At 41.3% G+C, this 20,856-nt stretch overlaps 1 protein-coding gene and 1 non-coding gene across 17 annotated transcripts in view; both read left to right on the top strand.

The window, feature by feature from the left end:
- USP54 (ubiquitin specific peptidase 54) overlaps positions 1 to 20,856 on the top strand; it is a 132,371-nt gene that overhangs the window by 96,230 nt on the left and 15,285 nt on the right. For 8 of the 16 annotated variants that reach the window (XM_032256385.1, XM_032256380.1, XM_032256377.1 and 5 more), the window contains exons 10-19: positions 452 to 620; positions 2,398 to 2,568; positions 5,465 to 5,596; positions 5,779 to 6,159; positions 6,391 to 6,622; positions 8,880 to 9,013; positions 10,903 to 11,070; positions 13,512 to 13,631; positions 14,529 to 14,724; positions 16,848 to 18,178. In XM_032256385.1, coding sequence (XP_032112276.1) covers positions 452 to 620; positions 2,398 to 2,568; positions 5,465 to 5,596; positions 5,779 to 6,159; positions 6,391 to 6,622; positions 8,880 to 9,013; positions 10,903 to 11,070; positions 13,512 to 13,631; positions 14,529 to 14,724; positions 16,848 to 18,178 — 3,034 coding nt within the window. Of the gene's footprint in view, positions 1 to 451; positions 621 to 2,397; positions 2,569 to 5,464; positions 5,597 to 5,778; positions 6,160 to 6,390; positions 6,623 to 8,879; positions 9,014 to 10,902; positions 11,071 to 13,511; positions 13,632 to 14,528; positions 14,725 to 16,847; positions 18,179 to 20,856 lie in introns of those variants that run through there. The other 8 variants (XM_032256383.1, XM_032256378.1, XM_032256382.1 and 5 more) reach the window with 6 other exon arrangements.
- LOC116535467 lies at positions 7,154 to 7,260 on the top strand. The gene has a single exon (XR_004262215.1). It is a non-coding gene; the product is annotated as a U6 spliceosomal RNA (small nuclear RNA).

The following is a 20,856-nucleotide window of genomic DNA, read 5'->3' as shown; positions in this document are numbered from 1 at the left end:
GAGATCTCCTTTTTTTTTTTTTGATGGAGTCTTATTCTATCGCCAGGTTGGATGGAGTGTAGTGGTGCAATCTCTGCTCACTGCAACATCTGCCTACCAGGTTAAAACAATTCTCCTGCCTCAGCCTCCTGAATAGCTGGGACTACGGGCATGCGCCACTATGCCCAGCTAATTTTTGTATTTTTAGTAGAGATGGGGCTTCATCGTGTTGGCCGGGATGGTCTTGATCTCTTGACCTCATGATCCGCCCACCTCGTGCTCCCAAAGTGCTGGGATTACAGGCGTGAGCCAGCATGCCTGGCCAAGTCTGAGATCTCATTTGCTGTCTTTTTACCCAATTCTTGTCTTTTCATCTCTTTTGTTTTCTTTAGAAAAACAGAACAGAAAGATATGTTGTGAATTGTGGATATGAAGTATAATTGCCATGTTCTTCTGATTGTTTCTGGTTCAGATTGGGCCCAAATGGAAGGATGTGGTGACCAAATGCATCAAGGGGCATTATCAGCCCCTGCTGCTGCTTTATGCAGATCCCCAGGGTACCCCAGTGTCCACCCAGGACTTGCCTTCCCAAGCGGAGTTCCAGTCATACAGTAGGACATGCTATGATAGTGAAGATTCAGGTGAGTAGCCTGGCTCTTTACCTCTCCTCTTCCCTTATCCCATGCGATCAAACAGATGGGACTCATACTTAATTATGTGCTTAGCACGTAACCTAGCTTAGAGAAGGATGATTCATTAGAAGTAAGAAAGAAGTGCCAACTTGTGCTGAAGCCTAACTTATGCCATTCTTTATTTCCTTCAGTTGTCAAGAGCTTGCTAAAATCACTTGGCCTCAACTCAGAAGTGAAAAGGAGATTAAAGGATGTTTATTTAGACTGAGATAATGAGTTTGTGAGACTCAATGTTTAGCCTTCTAATATTGGTGAGGATGACTTTTTTTTTTTTGAGACAGAGTCTCACTCTGTCGTCCAGGCTGGAGTGCAATGGCGTCATCACGGCTCACTGTGATTCTCCTGCCTCAGCCTCCTGAGTTGGGATTACAGGTGCCCGCCACCATACCCAGCTAATTTGTGTATTTTTAGTAGAGACAGCGTTTCACCATGTTGTCCAGGCTGGTCTCAAATTCCTGACCTCAGGTGATCCATCCACCTTGGCGTCCCAAAGTGCTAGGATTACAGGCATGAGCCACCGCACCCAGCTGAGGATGACTGATTTTTATTAGCAATTTAACAGTGACTTAATTGAGTTGTTTTATTTGAGCCACTATGAAGCTAGTTATTTTGTTTGGCATGAGATATTTTTGTTTTAAAATTGCAAACGTGTAGCCTGGCAGGGTGGTGTATGCCTGTAATTCCCAGCTACTTGGGAGGCTGAGGTGGGAGGATTGATTGAGCCCTGAAGTTTGAGACTAGACTGGGCAACATAGCAAGACTCTGTGTTGGGGAATAAAAAAATCCATGTCCAGTAGTGATATTCCTCTGCTTATGAATTAGTTGTTCACTTCTAAGTTAATTGTTTAGAGCTTAAGTAATGACTTTCTGTAAAAACAATTTTCAGCTTGATGGCTAAAGTTCTAGGGCAGCACACAGAATCTTAAAATATATTTGAGGTATAACCTAATAGTTTTGGCTTGATTTCTGAAAAGGAGGAAGAAATATTCTTTTACTCTTCTTGATCTAATACTAGTCCTTAGTATAATTTTGAAAGAGAAGATAATTGACTTTGACATCTTTCTTTCTCCCCTTTGTACCTCCCTCCTGCTTGGTACCCGGTGCTTTCTTCCTCCTCTCATACCCCACCCAAACCTGTTCTACCTCTTCTCCAATCAAATATCCATTTGTCCTGTTATGCTTATCTCAGCTAGGTATTCAGAGGGAAGCAGTCTGATTGAACTAATTTATACTAATGTATTTCATATAAATAACACCCCCAATAATTTCTCATAGATATTAAAAATGCTTATAATATCAATTCAAAAATTGTAAGTGACATTCTTGGCAGTATAGGAGAAAGATTCTGGGGTAGGGGAACAACTGATTATGTGTGACAGGTTGGCCTGGTACTTTCCATCTAAATAAATCTTATGTTTCACAGCTTTTTCATTTTTTCTGCTTTTCCCCCGATAGGTTTTGTAAGACCCTCACATTTTTTCACAGTGGCAGGCAAAGTGAGGGCTTCAGCAAGGTAGGGACAGGGATGGGAGAAATTTTATGTGTGTCTGGGTTATCTGAAAGTTGGGTGTTGGGAAGAATGGCTCAATGGTATAGCATATCCTTCTCATACTTGCATCTAGGAAGTTCTTGCCTTATGGAGCTTTGTTGTGTCCATCTCTTTTCCTTCTCTCTGTCACTGTTCTTTTTCCTCACTCTTTGCATATATGTTTCCTCCTTCCCTCAGGGAGGGAGCCCTCCATCTCAAGTGACACTCGAACAGATTCCTCAACGGAGAGCTATCCCTACAAACATTCCCACCATGAGTCTGTGGTCAGTCACTTCTCTTCTGATTCTCAGGGGACAGTCATCTATAATGTGGAGAATGATTCCATGTCTCAGAGCAGTCGGGACACAGGTAGGGACTTATACAAAGAATCCTGCTTGCCTGAATCAATTCCTGCATAGAAAGTCTCCTAAGAGAAAGAAACTGGGGCAAGCCAGAAATGTTTGTTATGCAAAGGCAGAACAGCACAGAATTTGGGCAATTGAATACAAAGAAGAAACACATTTCTGAATGAACAATGATGCCCCATTGGATATACTCCTGTCAATAGCAGCATGTCAATAAAGACGATTGTAATGTGATTATCAATGTGGTTATTCTGAAGTCTGCTTTTCTTCTCCTATCCCCTTGATTCCCATGGTACCCCATTAAACCCTTGTGGTCTTACATGTCATCATATTCTCATGCCAGGCTTTGTCCTAAGTGAAGAGTTTTGATAGAAGGGGCCTATTTATGGGATTGGTGAGGGACAACTGCATGTCAGCTTGCTAAGCTTCCTGAAGGATAGAGAAGCAAAAGAATGAAAGATAATCTATTTGTTATTGTGAGTTTCATACAGAGAATATTCTTGAATTGTTTTGTTTATCTGTAGGAGAATATGCCCATGTTAGAGGAAGAAATCAGTACAAGGAAGAACAATGAATGACTGCTGAGATGAAAAGTTTATTCTGGAAGATAGAATACCTAAGGCATAGAATAGTGTCCATATTCTTAGGGACTGTAAGCATTCATGAGCTCATTGTTTGAGATTGGTGGTTGGTTTATAAGCTGTGGGGGCTTTTTTTTTTAAGATCAAGAATTTCAAAGATATTCAAAACTATACAGAATAGTGTACTGCCCATTTGTGTACCTATCACCTAGTTTCAATAATTACAACTCACAGCCAATCTAGTTTTACCTGTACCCTTACCCACTCCTGGATGATTTTGAAGCACATCCCAGGCACTATATCACATTTTCCATAAGTATTTTAGTATCTGTTGCTCAAACATAAGAAACCACTTTTGAAATGTAGCATTATAACACTTAAAAATAGTAATGATAATTCCTTAAAACTGCTAGGTAACAAATGAGTGTTTAAATATTCACTTATAAATGTCATAATATGTTCATGGTTTATGTGTTTGACTCAGCATTTAAGTGAGGTCTATGCATTGTGATGAGTTGATAAGTCTTTTACATTTCTTTTAATCTACATTTTTTTCTCTATTTTTTATTGCAATTTATTGCTAGAACTAAATATTTTGTCCTGTAGATTTCCCACATTCTGAATTTTGCTGATTTTATTCCTATGGTATGCTTTAACATGTTTCTATGTCCTATATTTCTTGTAAATTGGTAGTTGGACCTAGAGGTTTGGTCAGATTTGTCTTGGCTTTCTTTTGATGACTACTGCATTGATTGTGTCAGGTGTGAGTTTTTTAGACCCTCGTTTTGAAACTGTGAACCAGGAAGAAGCCAAGCCATAGCATGAACTAAGTGTATTTTCCAGTAGAGGCAGATTTGTGTTAGTGGTTTAGGGGTTTTGGTAGTGAGGGTGGGAGGAATGGAGAATATGCCCATTGGTTTAACATTTGTAAGACTTAGTTGTTCCAAGTTATTTTCTTCTCTCTTAAATCTTTCTTGTGGGCAAAGAGGTAGCAAAGGACCAAATAAAAGCAATACAAGATTCCAAGGGGCAACTGATTAAAAATATGTATTCATATCGCTACATTGGTGATACCTGAATATGTATAAGGATTTTCATATACTATCATGTGAAAACAAATTTTTGTTAGCTCTCTATGCATTTGATCTAGGGTTTTTTTTTTTTTTTTTTTTTTTTCATATCTTTAAACTTAATTTACCTGCTTAATTCATCTCTGGCTTCCAGCACTTTAGTTGATTATATCCTTTAGAATCTGACCTTTGCTGTCATCAAATCATACTCATGTATTTGCATACTGTGGGCATGAAGCAGGGCAAGTTACATAAAACAGCCCAGCTCTCCTGGGTTTCCCAGTGATTAATATTAAGGAAATATGAAGTGTAATCCCTGGATGGAGCCAAGTTTTGTATAGCATGGGTAGGGGATAGGAATAAGAATTCATCAAAGTTGAAATGTCCTTTAAATTATCCACAATGAAGGAAAGCTTATAACTGAGTCTTAAAGTCATAAATAAATGTCTTAAAGTCATATATAATCAGGGCTCTTTGGGCAAAGTCTGGAGTATCCAGGATAATACCAGATGTACTGAAAATCAGATTTTACTTGATATTTGTCACTAAATAAATGAAAGGAAAACTCTCTTCAGTTTATGAGAGTGAAAGTATATGGCTACCTAACATTTTTAATATGATCTTTAAAACTTTTGCCTTTAAAAAATTACCTAGAAACATGTCATTAGTCCTTCTGGGTCACTGGGGAAGATTATGAGTGGGATTGAGATTGGTCATTGCTCAGGAGACATTGTAAATTTCGATGCTCCCAGCTTCTCTGCATTTATCCTTTTTTTGTGTGTGTGTGACAGAGTCCTGCTCTGTCATCCAGCCTGGAGTGCAGTGGCATGATCTTGGCTCACTGCAACCTTCTGGATTCAAGTGATTCTAATGCATCAGACTGTAGTTGGGACTACAGGCAAATGCCACCACGCCCAAGTAATTTTTGTATTTTTAGTAGAGACAGGGTTTTGCCATCCTGGCCAGACTGGTCTCGAACTCCTGACTGCCCACTTCAGCCTCCCAAAGTGCTGGGATTATAGGCATGAGTCACTGCGCCTGGCCCTTCTCTGCATTTATCTACTGGGAGGTTCCTACACTGAAATCCTACATTGAGAGTACCTAGGACATAGGTAGCCTATGTCCTAAAGCTTCTGTTCCATGGGTACTCTAAATTTGTGACGCTCCCAAAGGGAGATTAGGTAGGTTCTCGGGAGGATGGAGGTCAGTCTCAGATACCAGCTTACCTCAATTTCCTTGTTTTTTTCAGGACACCTGACTGATAGTGAATGCAATCAGAAACACACATCCAAGAAAGGGTCACTGATAGAACGAAAGAGGAGCTCTGGTCGGGTTAGGAGGAAAGGCGATGAGCCTCAGGCCTCAGGATACCACAGTGAAGGCAAGCCCCTCTGCACTGATTCTCTTTCTTCTTCATTCACTCTATCAAACTTCTGTCATGCTCCAGACTGTTGGCTTCTCCTTCTCCTTTCTGCTCTAAGGACTTTACTTTTTCGACACTGGGGTCTGTTATCCATGATCACTTTAAGATATCTCTATTTCTTTCATTGTTTGTGTTTTTAGGAGAAACACTGAAAGAGAAGCAGGCTCCCAGGAATGCCTCCAAACCATCCAGCAGCACCAATAGGCTGAGGGATTTTAAAGAGACAGTCAGCAATATCATCCACAACAGACCATCCGTGGCTTCTCAGACCAATGTAGGCTCTCACTGTGGAGGTAGGGGAGGAGACCAGCCAGACAAAAAACCTCCTAGGACCCTGCCTTTACACTCTCATGACTGGGAAATAGAGAGTACCAGCAGTGAGTCAAAATCCAGTTCTTCCAGCAAGTATCGTCCAACATGGAGACCCAAACGAGAATCTCTGAATATTGACAGTATCTTTAATAAGGACAAAAGGAAGCACTGTGGCTATACCCAGCTTAGTCCCTTTTCTGAGGATTCAGGTGAGGAGATAATTAGGGAAGAATTGGGCTTTTGAATAAAGTTGATTTATGCCTTTTTAAAACCTGGGTTTTCTGGAAGATCTGGCAGGGGGCATTTTTACTCTGGTGTTGGGTGTTTTAGGAATATGAGTTCAGTGAATAAGCAGCCAGAGGGAGGAGTTAGTTAGGTCTTGATTTTAGGCAAATGCTAAATCTACCTCCTTTTCCATAACTGTCTTTTGATTGGGATAGCTAAAGAATTTACACCAGATGAACCAAGCAAGCCACCTGCTTATGAGGTTAAATTTGGTGGATCAAGCCCCCAGTACAAGCGCTGGGGCCCAGCACGGCCAGGCTCTCACCTTTTAGAGCAGCAGCCCCGACTAATCCAGCGAATGGAATCTGGCTATGAAAGCAGTGAGAGGAACAGCAACAGCCCTGTCAGCCTGGATGCAGCCCTGCCTGAGAGCTTAAATGTCTACAGGTATTATTTGGCCTTTGAACAGTGACATTATCCCTTGCCGCAGCGTGAGCCCTTACTTGGGGCTTTCAGGCAAGTCTTAGTCAAGTGGAGAGATGGCCTTTGCTACCATCTCTCTATGTGCTCTGTCAGCTTTCTACAACAACAGCACCCTCTTCTGGGAGGAAGAAAAAAGGCACTTGAGAAAGGAGAGAGAACTTTCTATTTGAAGTACAGTTATCATGTATAAAATAATTTTTAAAAATTTAGGTTCAGAGGGTACATGTGCAAGTTTGTTATGTAGATAAACTTGTGTCATAGGAGTTCATTGTACATGTTATTTTGTTACCCACATATTAAGCTACTGCCCACTAATTATTTTTCCTGATCTCCTTCTTCCCACCTTCCACCCTACGATAGGCCCGTGTCTGTTGTTCCCTTCTCTGTGTCCATGTGTTCTCATCATGTAGCTCCCACTTGTAAGTGAGAATATGAGGTATTTGGTTTTCTGTTCCTGTATCCTTAGTTAGCTAAGGATAATGAAATAATTGTTTAGTGCTTGCTTTGGTAGCACATACACTAAAATTGGAATGATGCAGAGAAGATTAGCATAATCCCTGCTCAAAGGTGACACAAAACTTTGTGAGGTGTTCCATATTTTTCAGATATGTAGGATGAGCAAGTCTAGGGATCTAATGTAAAACATGAGGACTACAATTAATAAAATTGTGCTGCCTATGAGATTCATGGTAAATGAGTAGATTTTAACTCCTCTTGCCACTAAAGCCAAGAAAATGGTTAACTATATGATATGATGGGTATGTTAATTCCCTTCAGTTATAGTAACCATTTTACTATCTCTATGTATCTCATAACATCATGTTGTACATCTTAAATATATATAGTAAAAAATTTATTGAATAATGGATTAGTGAATTAAAACTTTTGTAATCCTAAAATCAGAGAAGAAACACAAATGTTACTTTGGGATAGTGTTTTGTTATTCTTGCTGCCTTTTTTTTTTTTTGTATTGATGGAGTTTAACCATGTTACCCAGGCTGGTCTTGAACTTCTGGGCTCAAGTGATTTACCCACTTCAGCCCCCCAGAGCACTGAGATTATAGTGTGAGCCACCACACCCAGTTGGGATAGTTTTTATTTTGTTTTGTTTTAGGGTCACTGGGACTCTGTGTTTTATGAAGCTAATGCTATCATAATAGTGATGACAGTTAATTAACACTCATTACACCCTGCCCATAAATCTCAGTTTGCTTTATAAATTTCAGATATCCATACATTATTTTTACTGAGTTGCCACAGAGGCAGTTTTTCTTTTTCTTTTCTTTTTTTGTGAGACAGAGTCTCACTCTGTTGCCAGGCTGGAGTGCAATGGCACAATCTTGGCTCACTGCAACCTCTGCCTCCTGGTATCAAGTGATTCTTCTACCTCAGCCTCCCAAGTAGCTGGGACTACAGCTAATTTTTGTATTTTTAGTAGAGATGGAGTTTCACCATGTTGGCTAGAGTGGTCTCCGTCTCTTGACCTCATGATCCGCCTGCCTCGGCCTCCCAAAGTTACTGGCATGAAAGATGTGAGCCACCGTGCCCAGCCAAGGCAATTTTCTAATGGTTGAGCTGCTTTGAAAGGAATGATTATGTCTTCTACAAAGATGATAACTGCATCTTCATGCTCTCCAAATGTTCTTCCTTGTCCACAGGATCCTGTTGAGTTTTACTTATGAGAAGATGCTACAAAGGTTTAGTAAGAAAGAAGGCAATAGATTTGACAGGAGTATGTGCATTAATACATTCAACAGATTTTGTACATGTACTATGTACTAGATACTGTGCTAGATGCACAAGATATGAGATGAGATCAGATAGGAGAATGAATGGATGTTTCAATTCTTTAGAAGTAGTTTAGCAGAAACTCTAATTATATTACAGCTAGTGCTCGACTTACGACCACGATTGGTTCCGACAGACCAGTCATAACACGATTTGGTCATAAGTTGAGTAGGCTGTGTGCAGGCGGAGATGGTAGTGCTGCTGGAAGCTGGTCTGCACTGTCGTACGCCCAGCTGGGCAACGTTTGCGCTGCCAGACGCGGAGCAGTCGTGGCTAGCAATTGTGGTCGTAAAGTCTAATGGTCGTAAGTTTCATAGGTCGTAAGTCGATCAATACCTGTAGTTTGATGTTTGTTTTTTGAGATATTTAGTCCTAGGAATGTTGCTATAACCCCCTGTCATGCTTTCACTAGACTGTGGGTTCTCTTTTGAAGGGATTCAAGTGCTAAGAGATCAGCTGGGTTGATCCCTTCCTGGCGTCACATCCCAAAGTCGCATAGCAGTAGCATCCTGGAAGTGGACTCCACAGCATCCATGGGTGGCTGGACAAAGAGTCAGCCTTTCTCAGGTAAGCAGGAGGACACTGGATTTGAGGATTAGATTTGACCAGCAGTTTTGTCTGGGGAGCAGCCTTAACTGAGCACTTTTGAAATTAGAGGACAGTTACAGTTTGAGTATTGCATCAGAATGTAAATGTAGAGCCATTTCAGTTGCTCCATCTTTGGATTTATCTGCTTTTTGTTTTCCATCACAGCCTGCCTATTTCTTTTTACTTGGAGAGAGCCCTTGTGGGAGAGAGAAGGGACAGAAATATAGGGAACAGTGTTAATAACAGCTCCATTTTTCAGGAGAATAAATTCTAGGGCTTTCCCTGGTTTAGGGACAGTCTCTTGGGAAACAGATTTCTTATTGTTTAGTACTATGAACTGATATACCGTAGGGATACATGTAGGCTATTTGCAAAACTTGGAAATAAGTAATTAAAATTTATCCTTATCCCTGCCTAAATATCTTAGTCTTACTACCAATTCTGTTGATAGTTACTGAAAATTCTTGGAGGTAGCTAGAAGAAAAGCCTGCAGCAGCAATAAAAAGGCATGAACCCTTTTAGATACGTATACTAAAGATTGTGGACATCTGGCAGAGCAGAACAATGCTAGGCAGATATCACTGGAATCCTGGGCTTGAGTAAATTATAGATTAGAGACACGTGGAAGAAATTTGAGCTTCCCATTGTAATGATACATTTGGTTTATTCCCCACATTTTAATTTATTTCTTGTTGAATAACATTGTTTTGAGAAACTTGTGAATCATGCATGAGACAACTCTCCCTTCTCTTCAGACAGCCATCATTTTTTAGTACACTAAAGACTGAGTCTCATGATCTCCTGAATAGTCCTCAATTCTGGACTAGTTTATGTACACATATGGGTAAGCACCATTTTAAAAAAGCAAAATGAAGTCATACTATACATGTTATTCTCTCACTCAATTTTTTACTTAATTTATAATGGACAACCTTCTAGATCTATTTGGATTCCTCAAGAAAGTTTATGAAATTGGATTTTTACTGCTGTGGACATTTTACAAATTCAAAGAGGTGGTGGAAATTAAGGGTGAGAAAATGACATGCTTGAAGCTCCCCAGTCAGTCAGTGACAGCACCTGGTAGAAAGTGTTCTCTAATGATTAAAGCATGATTATGAATTTAACCTACTTGACTTTACTTTAGCTCCATTAGGCTGGGCACAGTGGCTCACACCTATAATCCCAGCACTTTGGGTGGCTGAGGTAGGTGGATCACGAGGTCAAGAGATCGAGACCATCCTGGTCAACATGGTGAAACCCCGTCTGTACTAAAAATACAAAAATTAGCTGGGCATGGTGGCACATGCTGTAGTCCCAGCTACTCAGGAGGCTAAGGCAGGAGAATTGCTTGAACCCAGGAGGCGGAAGTTGTGGTGGGCCGAGATTGCGCCATTGCAGTCCAGCCTGGGTAACGAGCAAAACTCCATCTCAAAAATAATAATAATAATAATAATTTAGCTCCATTATTTCCCATTTGTTTTACCTGGGGCAAATTATCCTCTTTGTGACTCAGTTTCCTTATTCCTAAAATGGGAGTAATAACAGTTTCTACTTCATAAGTTGTTATTATGATTAAATAAAATAATACATGTAAACATGCTTAAAACTATTTCTGGCACATAGTAAGTGTTGAATAAATGTTCAGTGTGATACCATTGTTGTTGTGAAGCACTCAATAAACGTTGTTATTATCATTCCTAGCCCAAGTCCCATCCTGAATCTGATTATGGAAAGTATCCAAAATATAAGCTCCAAATTGAAGGCAAGAATTCCAAAGGGAAAGTGTTGCAGTGGTCATAAATTCATCAAGTACTTAGTCTTGGTAATGGAAATGTGATGACTTATCTTCTCCCTTGCTTATATTACAGGTGAGGAGATGTCTTCTAAAAGCGAACTGGATGAATTACAGGAAGAGGTGGCCAGGAGGGCGCAAGAACAGGAACTTCGAAGAAAACGAGAGAAGGAGTTAGAGGCAGCTAAAGGGTTTAACCCTCATCCTAGCCGCTTCATGGACTTGGATGAACTGCAGAATCAGGGTAATTGTTGTGAGCATTAGGTTGTGTGTGATGGGGACAGACAGAAAGGTGGTAAAAAACATCTAAGCTTGTTAGTTCCCTGTTTTCTCTTTAGCAAAAAAATTTTTTTTTTTTTTTTCAAATCTTGATTCACCCTTTCCAGTGAGAGCAAGTTCCAGTGGGATGTGACAAGACTGTTGACTGGAGATAGGCACTGATTTGGGGGCACATCTATTAAAAGCCTATAGATTAGAGATAGTATATTGTTCATGAAAAATGCTTCCCATGAACGTCTATTGAAGGTGTAAATAAAACTAGCCTTGAGTCAGAAATACCTGAAAAGGGCAGTGAGCCACACTGACAGTGAGGGGAATTCTACTTGCTGGGAAGAAACATACCCTTGAAATATTCCACCTGGGGCATCAGGGAAGTGGATCTGCCAAACAGGAGCCAGAACAAAGCCCAGTTTACTTTTGATTCCATGACAATTGATTCTCTAACCTCAAAAAATTTGCATGGAGTTTACTTCCATGACTGCCCCATGTTAGATTTTTTTTTCTTCCTAGAATTTATTTTAGGATGTAACTTTGTACCAAAAGAGACTAGCCTTCAAAATAGGAGTTCAGCTAAGCTGAGGTATCTACCTTAAATTGGCCATGAAACCTATATCTTAGTTTTGTTTTCCCTATAAAATGAATATATTGTTTTTGTAATTCAGAAACCCCACTTACAACAAATTGTGCTGAAGCAATATAAAAGTCCAACCTTGTAAATGTAACCTTGTAACTTTGCTGGCTATTTTCTGTTGACCACTTTTCTCCTTTTACATATACTTAGAGAATCTTCCAGAGCTATGTAATCCCGTTTGGGGCAGCTTTTTTCCTTTAATACTACTCTCTTTTGATTCAAGGTAATTGTTGCCTTATATTTCCCAAGACATTGTATTACTTTCCAAAATCAGTTTTAAATTCCTAATGCTTAGCTGTCTCTGTTTGGATAGTCTTTTTTTCCCTGCTGACCTCAAGCTATATCACATTGGTGTCCCAGGTTTATTTTGCTTCTGAAAAGAGGGGTCTTGTCATTTCCCTTCTTTCATTTTTTTCTTTCTCTGACAGTTGGGCAATAGATGAAAGTTGGGAGGAGATCTCACTGGCTATATTTCATTGACAATTCTCCATACACTCAGCATGAGCAAAGAATGAAGTGCTAAGATTCTAGAGGATAAGAATAAAATTTAGTACAGTGATAAAGTACGGCTTGTGTAGATCTCCGCAGAGAACTTTAATAAAAAAAAATGGCTCTAGTCACCACCTCTGATTATAAAGGTTGTATACATTTAGTTGATTCCAAATATTATGAGAGAACTTCAGGTCTGGGGAGTAAAGGAAACCACATCTCTAGAGTGGAACCTGAGTGCCAAGTTCTTCAGAACCAACCTGCTGTTTCCATTGTCTTCCCATTGCTCTCAAAAAGTCATGATGAATTAGGAAGTGAATGTTAGGGATGGGGAAGAGCCTTTCTTACCATGTCCAGCCGGAGGTAAGTGGAGGATGAAGGACATTATGGGAGAAGTGACTCAGACACTGACTTTTTTTCCCTGCAACCTTGTGAAGGCTCACTGGCAATCCCACTTGTAGGTGAACTTACATTACAGCTTGCTGCCAATTTATGATTCTGAGTAAGTAGAGTGAGAATTCTTTTTCAAAAATTTCTCTGCCTGTACTTTGTAGCCTTTTCATCTGCACCTGCTTTGGCATACATTCACTTTGAGAGGAGGATGGAATATTCCCTGCTCTATGGGAAGGTGACTTATTTAGGGGTAGTTTTGGTGAGGAATGGCATGCTGAAAGTAAATACTTAGCAATGCTTATGAAAAGCATGTGTGTGTAAACCAAGAACGAAAGCAGTTTAACTGCCCTGCTTTGAATTAGGAAGTGTAGACCATCTGTGACCAAGAGGTGTACTGATTTTCCAGTTTAGGGTGGTGCATAGAGGACTGGGAGTTGGTGAAGTAAATAAGTGCTATGGATGACTGTCCACAGAATAATTAAGCTACCTTTCTCATAACATAGCAGTGAAGGTCTCAGTGGACATCTAGGGTGTTCTGACACTAGTTGGCAAGAATTGCACTGGAAAAGAGCAGTTCAATTCCAGGCATAAGAGTCTATCCTTTTGCTATATGGAATACTTTGTTCTTTTCTTGAGGGACTTCCTAAGGGTCTTGGTGTTGGAATATGTGGCCATTAATGGCATGCCTCTCTTTCATGGCCTTGGTAACATCTTGGTTAAGGCAAAATGGATGTCCTGTTTGTTTCAGAGAATTATTAATAGCAATAGACAGTTGGATTAAGGATAGACCAATGGCTTAGCAGCAAAGATCTCTGTGTACTGAAGGGAAACAACAGTACACAAGAAAAGTTGGAATGAATTGTAATGAAAATGAAAAGTGCTGGCCCTTTCAGGGAGGAGTGACGGCTTTGAGAGGTCCCTGCAAGAGGCAGAGTCAGTGTTTGAAGAGTCACTGCATCTGGAACAGGAAGGAGACTGTGCTGCAGCTTTGGCTCTCTGTAATGAAGCTATCTGTAAGTAACTCTAACTGCTATGGCTATGGCACTTTTGACTAACTTCACAATGGGTATTATTAGTGTTGTCACTCAGAAAGGATAAAAACAGTGTCTCCTCACTCTTGCTCTCCCAAACTGAGGTCCTTTAGCTGTCTTTGCCCTTCAGATTTCTAAGTGTGCCTGGCACTGTCACTGTGGCCTATGGATATTTACCAGAATAGCCTCAGCAAGGAATCCATAGATGATTTCTCCAGTCATCCTTACCTTCTTATTCCAGGATAAAGTTAGACCTCACATGTGAGATTAGTCTGTTATTTTGCTAGTCACTGACTAGTGAGTTGGAACTTATAGAAGGAAATGACTTCCCAGGCCTGTAACTTTTTGCTTTAATATTTAATTCTTTCTGTTTCTCCCCTACCTTCATAGTATACAGCTCCATAAGCTTACAGCAAGAGACTAAGGCTTAGATTTGGTGTCAGCTTCTTGTATGTGACCCACAAGAAGCTGTGGTCTATAAAGACAGATGCAGGTTTGGATCTTATTTCTGCGTTGGCCATTGGGAAGAGAGGGTTGAGAATAGAGTGTGGAGACCGGAGTCAGACAGGTCAGTTGCAAAGGACAAGAGTGGCAATCTCTAAGATGGAAGCACCAGTTTGTCTTCCTGATTTATTTTAGTTTTGTTTTGTTTTTTAATTTGGATTAACCTGTTTGGCCTCCATGGCTTCCATCAATGTTCCTTATAGCCAGAGGCAGCTCTGTGCCCTGGACAGCATATGCATGGTCCATGCCTTGCATTCCTGCTGCATATTTTGAGTTTTACTGCATATCTTTGCTCAATTTTTGTTCAATTTTATTCTTTTTATTTTTGTTTGTGTTTTGTGTTCTGTTTCTGCTATATTTTCTTTTGCATTTTAGCTAAACTAAGACTTGCCCTGCATGGTGCCAGCTGTAGCACGCACAGCAGAGCCCTAGTCGATAAGAAGTTGCAAATCAGTATTCGAAAAGCACGGAGCCTGCAGGATCGCATGCAGCAGCAGCAGTCATCACAGCAGCCGTCGCAGCCCTCAGCCTGCCTCCCATCACAGGCGGGGACTCTCCCTCAGCCGACAAGGTAGTGCTTGGGAACCACGTTAGTTTATGGACGCCAGGGGAAGAAGTGACCATGAGTACTCTATAGCAAGAGCTCTCATTGTCTTGGCAACTGAAGGGGAGAGAGGAGTCCTCTGAAAATATTTTCTACTTTCAGGTCAGACATACAGTGAAAAACTCATTGTATTGCCGGTCCTTTCCTTAATAATTCCAAGCATGCAAAAAGTACAATATAATAAATAGACCATTTGCCCGCATTTCCTATAGATAACTTTAGTCCTGGACTTGTGTAATAACATGATTATTATATTTATGTATATTATGTTCTTAGACATGGCAATCTGGGCCACATTTCATGTTGTAGTAGCTATTTATTTTGGGATTTCAATGTTTCCTGTCCTTATGGAAGCAGAGAAAGTAGTCTTTCTTGCTCTGATTACACCATAGAGAAGAGACACAAAGGTTTCCTTTGCTTTGCTTCTGTATGGTCAGGACTAGTAAAAAAGTTCCAGTAGTCATTGTTGTAGTTCTCACATCTTAGCCCTTGAATTTGGCTTTTACTTAGAATAATTTAAATAAAAATTAATTTGAACTGTTAATAATTGTGAGTAGCTTTCAAAATATAAATTAATAAATGTTGTAAATTAACTTTTTTTTTTTTTCAAGATAGGATCTTGTTTTTTCACCCAGGCTGGAGTGCAGCGGCACAATCAAAGCTTACTGCAGCCTCAACCTCCTGGGCTCAATGTTCAAAAGGCAAATGTTCAAAAATGGTTAACTGCTAGGCATGGTGGCTCACACCTATAATCCTAGAGCTTTGGGAGACTGAGGAGGGCAGATTATTTGAGTCAAGAAGTTTGAGACCAGCCTGAGCAACATGGTAAAACCCTGTTTCTACAAAAAACACAAAAAATTTAGCTGGGCATGGTGGTGCATGCCTGTGGTTCCAGCTACTTGGGAGGATGGGGTGGAAGAATTGGTTGAGCCTGGCAGGTCAAGATTGCAGTGAGCTGTGATGGTGCTGCCACACTTCAGCCCGGGTGACAGAGCATGACCTTGTCTCAAAAAAAAAAAAAAAAAAAAAATGCAGGTCTATTCGATGCTAAAGCACATGTCCTTAACCATTATGTAATATTGCCTTTTATGATTAGGCTTTCCATATTAGTATATCATATTCTTCATAATGTTATAAGGGTGACTGACTGGGTGACTATACCCTCAAAAGTTTATAGTATATTTTCATTCATATTTAGACATTTGTTTTGAATATAAGCAATTTAGATAGCTAACCGCTTTCCAGAAAACTTATACAACCTGATGTATGTGAGTGATTGAGATTTTATTTAATTCCTTGTAACGTTGAATTTTTAAAGTCAGAAATACAAAACAATTAGTGAGAAACCAACTAAATAGTTAACCCCTACTCCTACTCCTAAATCTCAAGAGAGTCATATTGCTTTGGAGAAGCATCTCAGTGACTAAGAGAACCAAACTTCATTGACTTTACAAGTGGACAGAGGCAGTGAGGAGCCCTATAGGCCCAAGTTTGCCCGCACAAAGGGGCTTGTCCATTCACTGGCTGAGCAGTTCCAGATTATAAAAACATATTTGAAATGATTGATTTCTGTGTAGCCCCATGAGCCCAAATCACCCTGTATTTTGTAAATGTGGCCTGATGGTTCCTTTGGCTGGGCTGCCTCTCAGGACCCCAGGTAGGACTTGCCTCCCTGTATGGCATCCTGGATTTTTGCTGTTTGGTATGAGTGATTTTCAGGCTTTGCTTACCTTCCATGTCATCTGCATGTGGGACTAGCTGATTTTGTTTCCTAATTTGCAAATAGAATGTGATTAGAATGGGACTTCACAGGTAGTGAAGGATATTGGCAAGGGCTCCACTTATTGTTACTGTGTACCTTTGGTGAGGGCATTTAATAAAGAGTATTACCTATTTACCTGGGTGTGAGCTGACTGTGTGCCTTTTCTTTTGTGTTACTCTGAACTATTGACTTTATTGTGCTTGTCTTCTGTTTATTTTTACCATTCCCTGTGTGAGTAGCTAGAAATGAGAATGGAATGAACAGTTCTTTCTGTAAGCATTCCTGTCAGTCAAGGCAGCTTATGACCAACTCTCTCCATTTGTTTCAGTGAACAGCCTATCCCGCTCCAAGTATTGTTAAACCAAGAGGCCCAACTGGAACACTGCACGGATACAGAGTTTGGGGCCAGTTCTTTCTTCCATTCACCTGCTTCCTGCCATGAGTCACACTCATCACTATCTCCAGAGTCATCTGGCCCGCAGCAAAGCTCCCCTAGTAGATCTGCCTTGAAGCTTCTGACTTCAGTTGAAATAGACAACATTGAACCCTCTGTATTCCACAGGCAAGGTTTACCCAAAACACCAGGGTGGACTGAGAATAATTCTCATCACAGTTGGGAGCCATTGGATGCCCCAGAGGGTAAGCTGCAAGGCTCTAGGTGTGACAACAGCAGTTGCAGCAAGCTCCCTCCACAAGAAGGAAGAGGCATTCCTCAAGAACAGCTGTTCCAAGAAAAGAGGGATCCTGCTAACCCATCCCTGGTGATGCCTGGAATAGCCACCTCAGAGACAGGAGATGAACACAGCCTAGACTACAGTCCTTCAAATTCATCAGCTCAGCCCAGTCTTTCCCTGTATAGAGCCTGCCACCCCATAATGCCTGTTGCTTCTTCATCTGTGCTTCACTCCCCTGATCCTGTGCAGAAAACTAACCAATGTCTCCAAGCCCAAAGCCTCAAAACTTCATTAACTTCACAAGTGGACAGAGGCAGTGAGGAGCCCTATAGGCCAGAGTTTCCCAGCACAAAGGGGCTTGTCCGTTCACTGGCTGAGCAGTTCCAGAGGATGCAGGGTGCCTCCATGAGGGATAGCACAGGTTGCAAGGATAGAAATTTGTCAGGTAGTCAGAGGAAGAACTCTTCCCCTTCTGATTCTAAGCCTCCTTTCTCACAGGGTCAAGAGAAAGGCCACTGGCCATGGGCAAAGCAACAATCCTCTTTGGAGGGTGGGGACAGACCTCTTTCCTGGGAAGAGTCCACTGAACATTCTTCTCTTGCCTTAAACTCTGGGCTGCCTAATGGTGAAACTTCTAGGGGAGGACAGCCCAGGTTGGCAGAGCCAGACATATACCGAGAGAAGCCGCTTCAAGTGAGAGATGCTAGGTCTAAGGATCTGAGCAGCAGTACTGACTTGGGGACTTCTTTGCCTTTGGATTCCTGGGTGAATGTCACAAGGTTCTGTGATTCTCAGCTTAAACATGGGTCCCCTGTAACCTATCCAGAGAGAAATCACATCCTTTTGCATCCACATTGGAACCAAGACACAGAGCAGGAAGCCTCAGAATTGGAGTCTTTGTACCAGGCCAGTCTTCAGGCTTCTCAAGCTGGCTGTTCTGGATGGGGGCAGCAGAATATGGCCTGGCACCCACTTAGGCAAACAGGTAAGAATGCAACCAGGGGTTGTGGAGAGGATTGAGGATCATATAAAAGCTGAAAGTGCTGGGTGTGGTGGCTCACGCCTGTAATCCCAGTACTTTGGGAGGCCGAGGTGGGAGGATCACCTGAGGTCAGGAGTTCAAGACCACCCTGGCCACCATGGTGAAACGCTGTCTCTACTAAAAATACAAAAATTAGCTGGGTGTGGTGGTGGATGCCTATAATCCCAGCTACTCGGGAGGCTGAGGCAGGAGAATTGCTTGAATTCAGGAGCTAGAGGTTGCAGTGAGCTGAGATTGTGCCACTGCATTCCAGCCTGGGTGAAAGAGCAAGACTCCATCTTGAAAAAAAAAATTTAAAAAGCTGAAAGCAGGTAAAGATCAGAAGAAGGGGATGTTCTATACGGATGGTATCCCCAGCTTAGTAAGAGGTAGTAGAGCTTTTGACTTTACTCAGAAAGCCTTCAGGGCAAGAACTAGGCATTTTTCTGGCTAGAGTGGAGGAAGGAGCAGAATTAACATTCACAAGCAACTTCCCTCCTTCTGAAGTAAGAGACTACTAAGTATTTGCCCATGGCTTTTCTAGTATGCTGTGCTAAATAATGGTTTACAAGTCTTTGAGAGTGATTCAGCATGAAATGGGGGAGGCTGAGAGGAAAATACATTCTTCTATGGCTTAAAATCCCAAGATTCAGTCTCCAGGTCCACTTTGCAGTAGGATGTCCATATGCTCAGTGTGGACATTTGCAGATCATACTAAACCAGCAATATCAAGACCTTCCCTGATCCCTTTAGGAACAGTCAAGTTTAGTGTTCATGGAATTTTCAATGTAGTATATGCCTATAGGGTAGCTCTTCACTGAGATAATACAGAAGGAAGAGTAGGGCCTGTACCTGAAGTGTACATCATAGTCAGTTCTGGAAATTGAAGACATGAAGAATGTTTTCACTTACATTGATGTACTTAACTACAAAGCCTGAACCGTTTTCCTGGTTCCAACATTAACTCGCAGTATAAATTTGGACAAGTCATTTAATATCCCAGGACCAAGGTTTTACCTGTAAACTGTGAGAATTGGTTCAGTGATTTTTTTAAAAAAGCTGTGTTCTAACTCTAAAATGACATGTATGACATGTAAAATTGAACTTGGAGGCTGGGGGCGGTAGCTTATCCCTATAATCCCAGCACTTTGGGAGGCCGAGGTGGGCAGATCAGCTGAGGTCAGGAGTTTGAGGCCAGCCTGACTAACATGGAGAAACCCCGTATCTACTAAAAATACAAAAATTAGCTGGGTATGGTGCCATGTGCCTATAATCCCAGCCATGCAGAAAGCCGAGGCCAGAGAATCACTGGAACCTGGGAGGCAGAGGTTGTAGTGAGCTGAGATCGTGTTATTGCACTCCAGCCTGGGCAACAAGAGTGAAACTCCATCTCAAAAAAAGAAAAAAAATTAAACTTGGCGAACTTTCTCCTTAGCTTGGCTATGACAATTTCTGTAATGGTACAGGTTCCTTGCATGTTGACAACCAACATTTAATTACAGCTAAGTAAGTGTTTATTGAGTATTTACTGTGTTCCCCAGAGCCTTGGGGGGAATACCATATAAATTTAAGATTTGATATTAGGATACATTCCTGAGGATCCATATCCTAGCGTAGGTTTTGCAATAACATTTACTAAGTGATCTTTAGGTACGTAGGACTAGATGATATGGGAAAAATCTAAAGAATAAGGGAAAGCTGGAGTCTGCCTCAATGAGCTTTCTATCTAAAGAAGCAAGAATACACACTTTTTTTTTTTGAGATGGAGTCTCACTCTGTTACCCAGGCTGGAGTGCAGTGGCACCATCTCGGCTCACTGCAGCCTCCGCCTCCTGGGTTCAAGCTGATTCTCCTGCCTCAGCCTCCTGAGTAGCTGGGATTTCAGGCATGTGCCACCACACCTGGCTGATTTTTGTATTTTTGGTAGAGACTAAAAATAGGATGGAGTTGTTGGCTAGGCTGGTGTCGTACTCCTGACCTCAGGTGATCCACCCACCTCGGCCTCCCAAAGTGCTGGGATTACAGGTGTAAGCCACTGCACCTGGCCACAAATAATTATTTAAAGAATAATAATAAAAATACAAAATACTAAATTGCAAAATTGAACTAACTAGTTGAAAGTTAAACTTTTTTTTTTTTTGAGACTTAGTTTCACTCTTGTTGCTCAGGCTAGAGTGCAATGGCATGATCTTGGCTCACTGCAACTTCCACCTCCCAGGTTCAAGCTGTGGCAGGTGCCTGTAATTTCATGTATTCAGGAGGCTGAGGCAGGAGAATCACTGGAATGGGGCAGCAGAAGTTGCAGTGAGCCAAGATCAAACCACTGCACCCCATCTCAAAAAAAAAAAAAAAAAAAAAAAAAAGGCAAGGCACATTGGTTCATGCCTGTGATCCCAGCACTTTGGGAGGCCAAGGCGGGCAGATCATCAGGTCAGGAGATCGAGATCATCCTGGCTAATACGGCGAAACCCCGTCTCTACTAAAAATACAAAAAATTATCTGGGTGTGGTGGCACGTGCCTGTAGTCACAGCTACTCGGGAGGCTGAGGCAGAAGAATCGCTTGAACCCGGGAGATAGAAGGTCCAGTGAGCCAAGATCACGCCACTGCACTCCAGCCTGGACGACAGAGCGAGACTCCATC

The sequence above is a fragment of the Sapajus apella genome, unplaced genomic scaffold, assembly GCF_009761245.1.
Source record: "Sapajus apella isolate SASKATOON/1434 unplaced genomic scaffold, GSC_monkey_1.0 scaffold94, whole genome shotgun sequence".
Classification (NCBI taxonomy): Eukaryota; Metazoa; Chordata; class Mammalia; order Primates; family Cebidae; genus Sapajus; species Sapajus apella.
The sequence above is the reverse complement of the archived record's forward strand: the minus strand, read 5'-3'. Positions and strand labels throughout refer to the sequence as shown.